This window comes from Balaenoptera musculus, chromosome 7, assembly GCF_009873245.2.
Source record: "Balaenoptera musculus isolate JJ_BM4_2016_0621 chromosome 7, mBalMus1.pri.v3, whole genome shotgun sequence".
Lineage (NCBI taxonomy): Eukaryota > Metazoa > Chordata > Mammalia > Artiodactyla > Balaenopteridae > Balaenoptera > Balaenoptera musculus.
This window is the reverse complement of record NC_045791.1, coordinates 75,487,829-75,503,932: the sequence shown is the minus strand read 5'-3', so window position 1 is coordinate 75,503,932 and position 16,104 is coordinate 75,487,829. Positions and strand designations below refer to the sequence as shown.

Here is a 16,104-nt window from a genome sequence, read left to right as displayed (position 1 = left end):
GCATAGCTCATAATATCAAAAAGAGAGTTACAAAAAACAGTGCCTCAGGGACTGATTCCAGAGATTCAACAGCCCCAGGATGTTCCGTTTGTTTCAGCTTCTACGTATGTGTGTGCAGAGGGCTTCTTATGAGGTGCGTATGGCCACCTCATCAAAAAGAAAGAACTTCTTGAAATAATTCAGACAGAGAAAGACAAATACTGTATGTTAGCACTTACATGTGGAATCTAAAAAATAAAACGAACAAATGAATATAACAAAAAGAAGCACACTCACAGATGTAGAGAACAAACCAGTGGTTACCAGAGGGGAGAGGAAAGGAGGGGGAGGGGCACGATAGGGGTAGGGGGTTAAGAGGTACAAACTACTATGTATAAAATAAATAAGTTACAAGAATATATTGTACAGCACAGGGAATATAGCCAATATTTTATAATGACTTTAAATGGAGTATAACCTATAAAAATATTGAATCACTGTTGTACACCTGAAACTAATATAATATTGTAAATCAACTATACTTCAGTTTTTAGAAAGAAAGAACTCTTTATCCTAGAGTCAATATAGCAATCCCAGGGAAGGACTCTGATTGGATCTGATTGGGTCCCGTGCCCACACTGCAGTAGAGAGGAAGGTGGATAAGAAAGCTAGCTGGAAAGATGGTTGTCCACGACACCTTTTTCCCTTCCCAGGTTTGAATGATTTTGACAGCCCCAAGCTTGGATGACTCAGGAACATATTCTGTGAGCAAGAAGGGTTGGGGTTTCTCTGCATGATTCAAAAGCTCGGACTCTTCTAACTGGTACTGGAGTCACACTTAGTCTTACAGCGGCTTCCTATTCCTCTTTCAACCCTGAGACACACAAGGAAGAGAAATCCTGAATGTCCACTCCATGTTTTTATTACTTTATAAACCATATTTTTTAGCTACTCTTCCACTCTATCCATCATAACACTGTCCAAGACAATGTAATGTTTTATGATTGCTGGTATAATTCTGACTTTGTTCTTTTGCTTTTGTTTTTAAGACGTCAACAGTGGAAAATGAAAGATACATTGGTAGGACACCCTAACTGAAACTGGTTTGTCACTGAGTCTCATGTATTTGAAATGGGTCATTCATTTTTAGTAAATGAGGATGATTCTCAGAAGTTGATCAATTTTATTAAAGGGTAGCATTAGATCTGCATGCAAATCTTGGTAGAATCTGGTCTCATTCTACAGTGAAAATATCAGAAGAAAGTGAGAACCTATATGAATAAGTCTGGAAATGTTGCATGAAAAATCTCTTTATTGACAGAGGGAAATATTCAAAATATAGTGAGTGTTAAGTGCAAAAGTGAGCTAGCTGTACACATCCATGTGTGCATATGCAAATACATAGTAAAACATGCCAAATTTAAACAGTGGTATCTCTGTGAGATGGGATTGTGGGTGGGTTTTGCTTTTTTCTTTATTTTTGCCTGGTTTTCTATGCAGAGCGTGTATTATTTTTGTAATTGGAAATTTTTATTTGAGAAACATACAAATCTTTGACCACAAATCTACTCATATTTTTGCAAAGCAGATAATGTGAAAAAAATAAGGTAAGACACTCAGGCTCCAGTTCAAAGCCAGCTACTCCCTGACCTTGGACAAATACCATCTTCTTTCTGGGTCTTACCTCTGTACAATGAGGGATTAAAGTAGATGATCTCCAAGGACTGGTCAGGTTTCAGTCTCCTACACTCTAAGTTATAAGAACATTGCAATTTGATTTGTTGGAAAAGCTATTATTTCATGTGGAATGAGGGAGGCAACGTCATTGCTGAACATGTATTTATTAAAAGTCACTTGGTAAAAAAAGAAAAGAGTTTGTCCTGAAATCTTTTATAGAGTTAGGTATTTTGTCATCTTCTAATATTTAAAATTTAAAATTTGGTGGCTGTTTACTTATTAATACTTATTTAAAAGTGAATTACTGTCACTATCTTATTATTCTGAATAATACCCAATTTTTATTAAGAAAATTCTCATTGAGTATGTGAGAGCTGGCCTCTATTGGCTGACGTACAAGAAGGAATTTATTGCAAAATTCACCTTTGGCCCTGGTGCTGGTGAAAAAGGAAAGATCCAGGCTGCCAAGTGCTCCCAGGCTCCCCCTTCTTCCCATTTCGTTCAGTCAACAGGAGAGGTCATTCAGGAGTGAATGCATCCTTTGTGCCTGTGGGAAAGGAGCCAGTAGCTAGGCTTGAGAAAGGAGCAGTACCCGTCAGCCCTGCCTGCAGCCAAAAGGCTATATCCTCACTGACCAGCGTCCCAATGCCAGGCAGAACATGACATTCTCAGATCCTCTACCCTGAGAGTAAATCTGTCAGGTTCCACTGCTTGTATTAAATTCAGTACATTTGGTGAATGGGAATAAAAAGGGAAAAGATTTGAGATCTGAGACTTGCACTTGATGAATGCAAATGAAAATGTCCCTACCATCAAGCTATGTCTGACTCGGGCTGTGAGAGTGGGCCTTTAGTGAGGCAGGACCCACTGCAGACTTGTTCCTTTCAACTTGTCCAAGGACTCCAGTAACTCAGCCAAGGAAAAGACGAGCTGCCAACACACTCCTTTCAATGCAACACACTGAGGCCTGCATCCTCCTATCCAAACAGTGCCGTCAGCCGTGGTTACGTTCCACACTAGCCCGCAAAATTCACTTTAATACAGCTGTTTGCATGGTATATTTGCCATGAAAGCCAGTATGAAATCCTTTTACTTTTATTTTTTTTTAATTTTTTGCCCCACCGCACAGCCTGCGGGATCTTAGCTCCCCGACCCGGGATCAAAGCCGCGCCCACTGCAGTGGAAGCACGGAGTCTTAACCACTGGACCGCCAGGGAAGTCCATGCATTTGTATTTTATACACTATAGTTCAACAAACCTATGGATTAACGAACTTTCGTAAGACTAGCCTAGGCATCTGACTTCTATATATTTTTCTGAGAGTTTTTTTTGAGTAATTTTAGTTCTCACGTTTGAGAAAATGTAATCCTAGTTCCCAACTAACATATAAATGAGCTTTAAGCAAATAAACTCTTTGTAATCTGGGAAATTACTGGGCTTTTTAAATGTTTTTTTAACTTTATCTTATTTATCCTTACTCAGTTTTTGTGCCTGAGTATATGATCATGATCTAATATCTGTCATGTTATCAGTATTAAAGAAGCCCCCGTAATCTCATCAGGAGTCTGAAGATCCACAGTTCTCTCCCTGAGCTCTCCTTCTGTTGACTTAGATATCTTAGTTTGACTTAAGTTACCTTGGCAGAGACCACGTCTTTTTATTGCGAACCGCACCAAGGAAGTGGTCAGGCCTCAGTAATATTTCACAGTGAAAACATCCGCAGCTTCTCTGAGGGTCTGCAGAAGGAGCCGGTCCCGCTGCTGAGCAATCCCACTGCGTCAGGCAGAAGCGGTTTGTAGCAGGACAAGGAGAGGGGTCGGCCCCACCTAGAAAGGCGCCCCTTATTCCAATATGATCTCAGTCTGCATTACCTGTGCAGCCTATTCCTATAGAAATGGGGGAGAGGTAGCCTCTGAGGCACTTTTTCTGCTGCTCAGATCTCGACAAACACCTAGAAGGAAAATGGAGGTTTTAGCGTATCTCTCCCTGCTCTGTTCCCCCAGGTAAGATCTCAGCAGGTCCCTCCCCTCAGAGGTGTCATTGAGGACCCAGACAGGGGCACACAGCCAGCCCGCCGACGAGGAGAACGATGGGCCGGGAAGCCACCAAGTGGTGTGAACAGAGAGGGGAGCGCACCTTCGCTTGGAGGGCGGGGAGCAGGGAACGGGAAGGGTGGCCCTGCGCTGGTCCTGGAAGAGGCGCAGGCTTTGGAAGAGAAGCGGGCAGGGAACTAGACCAGAAGGACAAGACGGCACCCATCCTTTTAACTCCTGGTCGCCAATCTCTTGTGTTTCAGAGGAAAGGCAGCCGGCACGTGAAAGGTGAAGACAGGAGCAAGGTCACGAGCAGGAGCACCGGACTGGACACGGCCCTGTCGCAGCCTGCAGAGAGCAGGAGCCCGCCCGAGGCGCGCCCCTTCGCCCCTGCTAGAGAGTGCGGGGTGAAGGGGAAGAGGCCGGCCCGGCACAGCAGCTTCTCCGGGCTCAGCAGCGGTGACAGCGTCCTGCGGGAAACAGATGATGGACAGTTTGACCAGGAAGATGGAGTAACTCAGGTCACTTGTATGTGAGCAAAGAAGGAAAGGAACAGAGGCCTTGTAAATAATTATTAAAATAATTGCCAAGTTACTTTATTGTATTGCTTTATCTGCATTTATGTAATACTTTGAATTTTTCCAGACTCAGGCTTTCCTCTAATCTACGTAAACTTTGGCTCAAACTTCCAGGCAAGGAAGAATAACCAACATTACAGTTTTCTCAACTAAAACATCTGTTTAAACAGATGTCTTATGAGGTTATTAACCGATAATGTACTTCAGTGTCTCATGAATGCGTAAGGTATACTTTTCTTACAATTCCTGGTAAGACAACTAAATATCTCAACCAGTATTTTCACTTAATTAGAAAATTGTCAGGAAGTTAGAGCCTTACTTAAGCTGAAAATTCTCCCTCTCTCTCTCTCTCTCTCTCTTTCACACACACACACACACACACACACACACAAAGGGCTAATTAATAAAGTACCTATTTCCTGAATATAACAATTAATCTAAATTTTGTCTTTAACTATGGTATGTATGTACAAAGCAAACCCTTATTTGTTAAAATATTCTTTGAAAAAAAATCCGTTTTGTATGTCTTTGGTTTTAAAGGGTCACCATGTTACCAACCTCGTACTGATTCATTGAGCTTAAACTTTCTTGTGTCTAATAGCCTAGAAACACAGCGAAGCAGCATCCCTTAAAATTCAATATAAGAAGAACCCACAATCTCAATATTTAAAAACCTTAGTAGACAGAATTAATTTTCTTTCTTTTAAATTGTAAATAGTCTGAAAAGGGAAACATCAACTTTAAATGGAAACTGATGTCTTTTATCGGTCTAGATATGAATTATGCTTTTATTTTGATTGCTAAAGCATGAAGAATGTGGAAACCCAGAATTTTCAGTCCTGCAGGAGTAAAAAGGTGCTCATAGCACATGCAATGTGTACAGTGACTTATCTGTTCCATCTCTGCTTTTCTTGCTCTGCTACGAGGGATGCCTTTGCCTTGCCCAGCCTTTAACAGGTAAAGATTAAAATTTTACAAAATAGAGGATTTTCATTTATCTACAAAAGGCTTACTTTGAAATGTGGGTTACTTCAAATGAATTACAACTGTGCCATTGATGAGTTCAGCCTATTATATATTTTTATTAGCATTGGTGTTGACATTATAAAGTCATTTGAATAATAAAATGTCATTCGTAATTGGGCTATTGTTTTATTGAACACAAATGCTCATAATGTTTTACACATATGACAGGTATGTATTACATGTTATCAAATATAGAGTGTAACTAGGGACTTCCCTGGTGGTCCGGTGGTTAGGACTCTGCACTCCCAATGCAGGGGGCACAGGTTCCATCCCCGGCTGGAGAACTAAGATCCCGCATGCATGCCGCACAGTGTGGCCAAAAAAATAAATAAATAAACAGTTGCCATGGAAATCAACCATACTTCAAGAAAAAATTTATGGTGTAACTAAACTAGGTTGATCTCCATGAATTGTTGGTAAGATTGACATGGAATTATTCTACTTCTACCGTGCAGAAGCATTACCTTTATAGGTATAAAGGAACTGAAGAATATTCTGCTCAGTATTATTCTGTGGAAATAGCTGTCAACAGTATTTTCAGAAGTGTTTTTTTGTTTTGATTTTTAGATGAACCTGAGTTCCATATTCAAGAGTTGGTGAATTTTTGGTAGAAATAAATACTACTTCTGGAGCCCACAAAATGCCATGAGTTACGAAACACAGGTAATGAACTCAGAAAGATCAGACAGTTTTTCCCAATGCCAGGGTCTACAACAGGCAGAGATTCTGGTATATTCTGTTAGTGTAAAGAAGGGATTTGAAGTATTAAAAACAGAGAAAGAAATTTATATCGACTAAAGGAAAACTCAGAAATCCCTTTTGATTTTTTATAATTTGTATAAGAATACTTTCTTTTCACAGTTTGTTTCTAATCTGTTATTTCTTCTTATTAAAAAAATCTTTTTATTAGAATAAACTTAGCTGTCATACCCTTAAAACCTATTTTATAAACAGTTACTCCAACAGTTACCCTTAAGTTATGTGGCAAATTTGTATGATAGTGAATAATGACCAAATGGTTCTAGAGCATTTTATATATATATATATAAGTTATATATAAGTAACTCTGAGTCTCTTTTGAAAAACAAAAAGTACCAAAACTTGGACTCTATATGCCTAAGAAGTTAAATGTGAGTAACCTTATCATTATCTGCCAGTTGTACATTCAGTTCTTTTCATAACGCTGTGTAATTCCTTAGGGGCTCTGGAATGTGAATTTTTAATACCTATAAATTATGATGATGAAAAAATATGCAGATCATAGATGTGGGTGTGAGGTTCTGCCGTTCCCCTTGGTACAGCATCTATGGCACTTCTGTCTTAGGTTTCCATAACCACCTGTTAGTTCCATCCCATTTGGGTTGAATGTCACCTGTTATCTCCATGGACAGCATTTAGCACCTAATTACCAGAGAAATTGCCACTGAGCTGAGGAGCAGCTCTATCAATGTCACTTAAAGACAACAGAAACATCACTCTTTTTAAGAGACCTGAGAGCTTTCAGGAGCCTTCAGACACCTATAGAAGCAGGAGGCAGGGCTATGGTAAGTCCAAATCACAACTATCATCTCCAAATCATTTGTTTTATCAGGAGCAGGTGTTTGTATATTTGACTATAAATGTACCAGTTGCATTTTCATTTCTTTCATTCTGGAACAGCTAAGGAACTGTCTCTTTTTCCCAGGCTTTCCTCACTACCTTGACTCCTCGCTACCATTCCCTCTAGGCTGGAAGGACTATGGCTCTTGCAGCATTAAGACTAAAAAGGATTTTCTTCTCTCCACTCCTCAGGGCCCCAGCAGCTGCCTGTAGGGAAAGACTAAATTTCAAGTGAGCACTGAAATGGAGTGGTGCTAGCAATGGGGGAGAGTCTATAACTAAGCGTTTTAATTCAAAATACACTGGTGGGTATGTAGGAAAACCAGCTAAATGCCAACCATCAAAACCACATCCATTTAAATAATATTAATTGGAGCCATTTATCATACCTTGAGAGCGAGTTTTACTTGTGCAATAGCCCAAAGTTTATAGAGCCAGTTCTGACAAATGATTATACATAAACATAAGATGACCAGTGGTGAGTTTCTTGGTTTTATTTTTGCCTCATGTATCTCAGACTTGGAAGCTGAAGAAACCAGCAATCAGGAAATGCCAATGTTGCAGACCAAGAAAACCCTAACAAAAGCCTAGCAAGACGGCACATATTTAGACAATAACTGTTCTACTCCAGCCAAACACCACCACAGAAAAACCTGTGACCTCACCTGGACCTACACCAGCACAGACCGAGTGGAAAGCCTAGATTTCCACCCTCACAAGGCTATACCAAAGGGGCCCAACACCGCGGCCAGGGTGGTGTCAGAGAAAGACAGTAGGGAACTGGGGATTTCATCCCCACGGGCCAGTCAGAGGCTCCCCACCCTCGCCGCACAGTGTTAGTGGAGATCGTGTAAGAAGTTTGGACTTCACCCCCATCCGTAGTTGTTAAACACCTAGACAGCAGCTTCAAAGGAAAATCAGTTCTGGCAACATGGGAACATTTTTTTTAACTTTCTTTACCTGTTAAGTCATTTCCCTGCAAAACATTATCTCAGTTGCTGAAAATGAAGTTCCAAAGTGTACGCTAAGGCATAAAAGGCCAGTGAAGCAAACCAATAAGAAATGGAAATCAAGTTATTCTTATCTTCTCATCAAAAATGTAATCACTAAATAAAACAGCTGGGGGAATTAGAAGATTTGCCTACATGGAAAAAAGTCTGAATTGACCCTCCATGTTTCAATCAAGTGTTCACTCTGTCCTCCCAGTTAATCACTGCTGTGCCTGAGCCGCCAGGAGACCTGACTCTGGGCGGGCTAGCCAAGAACCACCTACACGGACATCTGGGAAATCTGAAGTCCAGGCTTTCTAATGTAAGAATTTCTTTGGTTGGGTATGCGAAAAACTGTTAAACACACACATTTCAACTCCTTTGTGTCTTAATGGGGGTACTAATGCTCAGGGACAGAGTCGTTTTCAACATGTTAAAGTTTCAAAAGTAGAACCACTCACATCACTGTAATAGATGTGGTTAGTAAAATGACTTTTTATTTAACACAAGAGAATATAGCATGTCTTCTAATTTCAGTAAATTAATAGAAAATTGAGACACACCAAATTTGGATATTTTACTTACATTTCCTTTATTCTTTCTCAGACTATAGGCATAGTTTAATGTTTATACAGCACATACAAAAAGTGGGTTTTAACAGTTCAATATTTTTTCCTGTAAACATTAGTTCCTTAGCCACATGTCATTCTTCTGAATTTGTTCTTTTGGGAAATCATGTGACTCAAGATTTTTCTCCTTGTCTAACCCCCTCCGAAAGTATTAGTTAAGATTCCATTTTTTAAAACTTCCAGCTTTATGGTATAGCTGCAGACTGACATTTTATGTATGTTTCTCCCTTTTTCCCCACCTCTTCATGTAAAGAGCTACTGCCACGGACTTGAGTTAAAATGAATGGGATTCAGACCTTATTCCAAAATATCTTCCAGATGAATTAAAAATTAAATATAAAAAACAAAACTATAAAAATACTGCAATAATATATGAGCAAATATTTAGAGCATAATTCAAAACCCAGAGCCATAAAGGAAAAGACTGTGTAAATACTAAGACTGCACATTTAAAACCTGCACACAGAAAAACACTCCATTAACATCAAAAGGTAAAAAATTGGAATCAAGAAATGATCAAATAACAAAGGGCTAATATTCTAAGTATACAAAGGATGTTAATAAAAAACAGATGTACAACCTAGTAGAAAAAACTGCAAATGACACAAATAGGTAGTTTATTTAAAAGTCTTTTTTTTTTTTTTTTTTCTTTTTGGCCACCCCGCACGGCTTACAGGATCTTAGTTCCCCAACCAGGGATTGAACCCAGGCCCTCAGCCGTGAGAGCGCAGAGTCCTAACCAATGGACCGCCAGGGAATTCCCAAGTAGTTTATTTTAAAAAGAAACATAAACAACCAATAAACATGCCCTGGTTTAAACTCACTAATAAAAAATTGTAAAACAACAAAAAAAGAAAATGTCTTTTTTTTTTTTTTTAAATTGTGTTAGCAGTTTTCAAAAGATTGCTAATACCCAATGTGGGCCAGTGTGTGCAGCCCGGAGGGGAGCAGCCTTCTTATAACCAAGAAATAGCCTTGAGGAAGGTGGCCATACCCCAGGGATGGTGGGATGGAAAGTCAGGAGGAGCCTGGGACACCAATGAAGGACCCTGGAGCCACTGCATAAGCCCAGGACTGCTGACCTCTGGCCTTGTTACAAAGAAAAGCAAAACCTTATTTGGTTAAGCCAGTCCATTCCAACACATGCTGCCTAACACAATCCTACTCAACATAAGAATTAAAGAAGTCTCCCGAGGATAGGTAGCAGGCAATGTTCAGAAACATATGAAATAGCAGATCAAAACAGAGAAGCCTGAGCTTTGGAGCCAGGACTGAGTGCAGACCCTGGCCCTGCTACTTGTTCCTGTGGACACTGAACAGCTACTTTGAAGCTCAGTTTACTTATGTGTAAAATGGGGATAGTAACAAACAAATTTAATCGTATGAGGATTTAGTGCAATTATGTGGGAAATGTACCACAGTTCCTGACACCTGGTTAGGTGCTCGAGAAATTGAAACCATTATTTTTTCCCAAAAGGTCCAGTTTTAAGTTTGCAAAGAAGTTCTTTTTAGTGAGGTGAACAATCTTATGCTTGGGGAAACTCCAGAATAAATACAGGGCATCTTTTAAATATGAATATAACAGCTAAAGATTTAAATATATTTCTACGTGGTAGATAAAAAGATTCACCAGTACTTTGCCAAGTATATTAGGTAGTTCACAGGGTCTCCAGAAGAACCAGAGACCCAAGACCGGATGCTAAGCAGCCAAGAACAAATTACGTCTGCAGAAGACCATGCTGCTATCTCTACAGGCACAGATGATGTTAAAGGCAGATATCCCAAATAAAAGGTGGAGGAGCGAGGATATACTTTAAGAATGCTTTTTAGTTTTCAGCGTTCAGTCTCTTGTCAGTGATGAAACCCTCCCCCTGAAACAGATTCCTTGTGAGAGGACACAGGTTCACTCTCTCACCCATTCGTTCCTTTAACAAATATTTCTTAACTCTTGGTCAGTCTTGCACTTATGGAATCAACAGGCTAACGGAGGAGAAAGATAGTGCGTGAACAGTAATAGAAATAATCATGTAATTATGGTTGATGGAAATACTCATAGGAAGCAAAGTTTGCTAGGAGGGCATATAACAGATGAACCTAATATATTCAAGGTCAGGGAAGGCTTCCCTGAGCAAATGATATTTGATAAATAATAATATTCTAGTAATAGATTGTGTTTGTGTTATAAAATAATAAACAGATCATTTTAGTGAATTTTTAAAAAATACTTATTTATTTAGGCTGCTCCGGGTCTTAGTTTCGGCACGCGGAATCTTCACTGTGGCATGCGCACTTCTTAGTTGCGGCATGTGTGTAGGACCTAGTTCCCTGACCAGGGACCGAACCGGGTCCCCCACATTGGGAGCGCAGTCCTACCCACTGGACCACCAGGGAAGTCCCATAAGCAGATCATTTTAAACTTGAGGACCTATGAACTTCTCAGGGGTGCCCCAAAATGTTTGAGACCTGTTAAAAAATACATTGGCTCCAAAATACGAAAACTGCCAAACTGAAATATTTAAATAGCTGTAAAACGTAATATATATAAAAACATTATTTCCTTTCATATTCATAAAAATGTCGTTAACTTTGAACGTAACTTGTAGATTAACTTTTCTCACTTCCAAGACATATGTGATGATGGATGAGAAACCACAGCCAATTGCAAACTAAGTGACCAATGGTGAGACAAATTCTTAAAATCAATTACAAAGAGCTGTTCAAATTTATATTTTTTAATATACAAATAATATTTAATGTGAAATGGGGATACATTTTAATACATTTGGTCTGGTCTTATGTGGGGTGGACTCTACTGCCTACAAAGGTCTGAAAATTGTCTGGTTTTAAGGTCTTGGGAAGCTTGGGGCAAAGTATCTCAAACCTTGCAGAGCAGCAAATGGTGTGCCAGGACCTGAGTGAGATTGGGGGTACAGGTGGGCTCTTATCGGTAGATCTAGGGTGTCACAGGCATTGGGAGAGAGTAGGAAATAGGGAACTCAAAGATGAAAAATTCTTCTTCTGTAGGTTGAAAGAACATCTGCATCAGGAGAAATCTACCCTATCTGTCGCTCTCCACCTGGCCTCCCTTTCACCATCATCACTGCCTTTCTAGGTCACCATCTTGGCCCCTTTTCGCACTCCATTCTGATTCTACGCGAGTAATGATTTTTACTTCTCAGTGAGTATATGAGTCCTTGAATCTTACACATGAGTGGAGTCTGAAGAGTACAGAGGAAATGATACCTTGGGTTTGGAGGGCTTTGACAGCCAGAAAGACACATTTGAGAGGCCTCTCCTTCTGACACTTAACACCTCACTTCACAGACTGTGGCCTCTCCTAACACCCCAGAAATGTGACACCAATCAATATGGTCACATTCTAATTGGTATTATCCTGCTAAATCTGAGCTTTCCACTCTGTACTGATGGATTCTTCCCATAGTGATTGCTCTATATCTGGGAACTGGTATTTAATTAAAATAACAAGGACTTAGTCTCTACCCTTGCCCTGAAAGTTGGCATCTTATTCAGAAATAGCAAACCCCACTCATTCCAGCCATAATCCTCTCACCAACAACTAAGCTCATTTTGCCATGCACCATAACATTTCCCCTGCCCCAAGCAATGCTTGAAAAACCCCTCTCCTCCTAATGCCCGCAAATTATCACCAAGTTATTTTAAATACTTTTGTATTAACACATTTAACTATGTTCAGATAATCAAAATAACTATACATAAATACAGCACTAAACAAAAACCTTCATTACTTACTAAATAGACAGGTTGTGAATATAGCTTAGAAAAAACTTATTAATGTGAATAAGCAAAACTGATGTTTTCACAGATGTTGTCGCCAAGACTTACAGCTTCTCTAACCAGATATAAGACATTAATATAAGCCATTGTTATAATATAAAACACAATTTGTATATTATCCAGTGAAATTTTTAAAACTTTTTAGAGACAGTTTTCACAAAGTTAACACTAAAATGTAGAATTGAAGAACTAAAAATTGTAAGATATTCCAAATTTAGTTAGGAAGAAATTGAAAATCTATAGTTAAAGATGTACTTTTCTAAAGCTTATTCCTCTCCTTTTAAGGTCACAAACATCACATTTTCTTTCTTTTCCAGTAGTCTCATGTCTAGCTTCTAGAAAGCAGTGCTCTTTACATAGCTGTTACCTAAAGTTTATTTTCTAATTTGCATCCAAAATCATATTCCTTAAAATGTTTCATCTTCCATCTCTCCTACTCTGCCTTTCACAAACTGGTAAGCAAGGTTTCTGAACCACAGAATGATCAGTTCTATGAGTCAACTAAAAGGTCATGCCAAAAATTTAGCTATCAATGGATCAATACAAGGAGGTAGTAAATGGTAAGCTACAGAAAATGATTTCAAGTTCAACTTTTTCAATCAGAGACTTAAATCAAGCATGTGTGACTGGGAGGCATAAAGAAGTAGATAACATGCAGGAAATAAAAAGAACCACCATCAGAGTGAAAATTAAGTCCATAGCATGCAGAACTTTTTGACATTAACAATATGAATTCAAGAGGACTGCTGTGGTAGGCTGAATAAAGGCCCCCTAAGACAAATATGCTACTTTATATGGCAAAAGGGACTTTTGCAAATATGATTAATGATCTTATATATATTTTTTAATATTTATTTGGCTGCACTAGGTCTTAGTTGCAGCATGTGGAATCTAGTTCCCTGACCAGGGATAGAACCCAGGACCCCTACTTTGGGAGCATGGAGTTTTAATCACTGGTCCACCAGGGAAGCCCCTGATAAATGATCTTGAGATGGGGAAATTAGCCTGGATTATCCAGGTGGGCATAATGATGCAATCACAAGCATCCTTAGAGATGTGGAGAGAGCTATCACTACAGAAGAGAAGGCAATGAGATGATGGAAGTAGAGACTGGAATGATGGGGCCACAAGCCAAATAATACCAGCAGCCACCAGCAACTGAAAGAGGCAAGGAACAAATTTCCCCTGGAGCCTCCAGAAAGAGACGGGAACTTAATTTTAGCCCAGTAAAACTTATTTTGAGCTTCTGACCTCAAGAACTGTAAGAGAATAAAGTTGTATTGCTTGAAGACACTAAGTCTGTGGTAATTTACTACAGCAGACACTGAAAACTAATATCATCACTAATATGGTTCTCAACAATCAGAATCCAAGATCTGCATTTTTTTTGTAAAGTGTTTTTTCTTTTTTTAAAAAATATTTATTTATTTGGCTGCACCGGGTCTTAGTTGCAGCATGTGGTTATCTAGTTTCCTGACCAGGGATCGAACCCAGGCCCCCTACATTGGGAGCACAGAGTCTTAACCGCTGGACCAGCAGGGAAGTCCCTGTAAAATGTTTAAAAATATAAAAGCACCAAATATTTTTTAAGTGATTTAAATATTAATCCAAATCAAGGCAAGAACAATTTCCCTCTATAAATATACACCAAGTTTTAAAACACGATGACATTTTTTAGGGGAGTTAAATAAGGATTTACCTTCAGAAAAGATTCTATTGAATTTCCGGAATTGGGTGAAGGGGCTATCTCATTGCTAGTGCAATAATGACCGTACCCAATGTTTCCTCTCCTCTGGGCTTGCCTGGTTCCTTGGACTCCCCTCAATCTATCTCTGAGGGAGGTAGGGGAAATAGGAGCACAAAATCCTATCATTCCTACTTCATTTAACCCCTTTTAGAACAAGGTATAAAGCATTTTTGTTGTTGTTTTTACAGAAACTAACATTTTCCTCTAGACACTAATAAGGAAAACCAAAAATATTAAAATCAGCAAATGCTTACAAAGATGTAGAAAATTCTTTTACATAAAGTATCATATTAAATGAGACTGTTTCTTTGACAGTTACCAAAAAAGGCAGAGAAAATCCTATTATCTGTGACAAACTACAATTTTTAAGTGAAGATTTACAATTGTTATACAAGATACAGATGGCTTTCATGAGGTCCACTCAAAATAAAGTGGTAAATACACTATTTATGGAATTATAAACTGCTTTTACCAAGGTTTATAGCAGAAATCCAGATCAGGATAAAATGCTGATTTCATTTAAAATGAATAAATATTTTACTAATTTTTGAATGGTGATGCTGTAATTAATCATGGACTCAATATCTGACATAACATTTGACATATTATCTTCATGGATATAAGTTCAGGATGTCAGTTGTATTTCTCTTTTGGAAATGTGGGTTATTATGAAAACTCAGTATTCTCTTTGCTTAATTACAATAGGTTCTCACACTTGATATAAAGTGTTGTATACTATAAAAAGAAATGTAAATAGCAGAAAAAAATCAAATAAATGAAGTACTGTAATTAGATTCTTAGCCCAGAGAAAATATCCATGCATCCCCAAATGTTAAGAGTGAGGCTCCTAATTAAATCTTTTAGATGAGTAATCTAACCCTCTAGTGAATTCACTTGGTAGTTATGTTATCTGGTTTTATAATGTACCCTACACTAATAATGCATATTTTTTCAGAAAAAATATTTGGATGTTTTGACAACCTCAAATAAATTGCTAAACATGTTGTACCAATACATCCATAGTGTCTGCTTAGTGAACAATTAGCTGTATTCAAAAAACGAAAATCTTTCATGCCTAGCATGGAAGAACTATACCAAGAAACCTTTAGTACATTCAAGAAGTAGCTAAAAAATGAAGTATACAAAATGTAGCATTTAACTGTGCAATAAAATTATAGGAAGCCTTTAGGAAAAAATAGGGCAAAGTACCCAGGGAAAAATTAATTAGTTCTATTACAACGAATTTGACATCAGTCAGTAAATGTGTTTGAGACCGTAATACAGTTCTTGCTAACAATGCAATTAATCATAGATTTAAAATTTTATGCTGATATTAAAAGTATTAACTCATTAAAAATTTAGGGAACTCCCTGACAGTCCAGTGGCTGGGACTCTGCGCTTTCACTGTCAAGGGTCCGGGTTCAGTCCCAGGTTGGGGAACTAAGACCCCACAGGCTGGGTGGAACAGCCAAAAAAAAAAAAAAAAAATATATATATATATATATATAAATATATATATATATATATATAACTGAGAAATTTGTTTCTAGAAATACAAATTTAACACCTCAAGTCAGAGAAAAGAAAATGTACACACACAAAAGAACTATAATACCCATGGGAACATAAATTATTAAAAATTAGCTACTTTCCCAGATATGATGGGGGAAAAAGAATGAGTCGACTATATGAGTCAAAATAATTTTATAAAAAGAAAATGTTAACTTTTGGATCTATACTGGGTAATCCAAACAAAAAGTGGAGCCTAACTTCCTTATTGCACAGAACTGTGAGCTTTCTATTCCCCCCTTCTTAGAACACTTACTTCATAAATCAGTGGTTTGCCAGGCTCATCAGTTTTTTTAATACCACCTAAGTACATACGTGTATATTTTCAAAATTCTGTAATCAGTATTAAGGAAAAACAGTAACTGTTTCATTTAGGTCTTACCTAATGAAGTGAGTCAACTTTACAGTGCAAGAGTATGAATGAGATATCAATATGAATACAAAAGCAAGACTACAAACTGA

At 38.3% G+C, this 16,104-nt stretch overlaps 1 protein-coding gene across 1 annotated transcript in view; it reads left to right on the top strand.

The window, feature by feature from the left end:
* The window catches only part of RFTN2 (raftlin family member 2), a 66,250-nt gene extending 60,726 nt beyond the window's left edge, over window positions 1–5,524 (top strand). Inside the window, exon 9 of the mRNA XM_036856933.1 lies at window positions 3,953–5,524. Within this exon, the coding sequence (XP_036712828.1) occupies window positions 3,953–4,225 (273 nt within the window). The 3' untranslated portion in view covers window positions 4,226–5,524. The remainder of the gene's footprint in view (window positions 1–3,952) is intronic.
* Window positions 5,525–16,104: the final 10,580 nt, after the last annotated feature.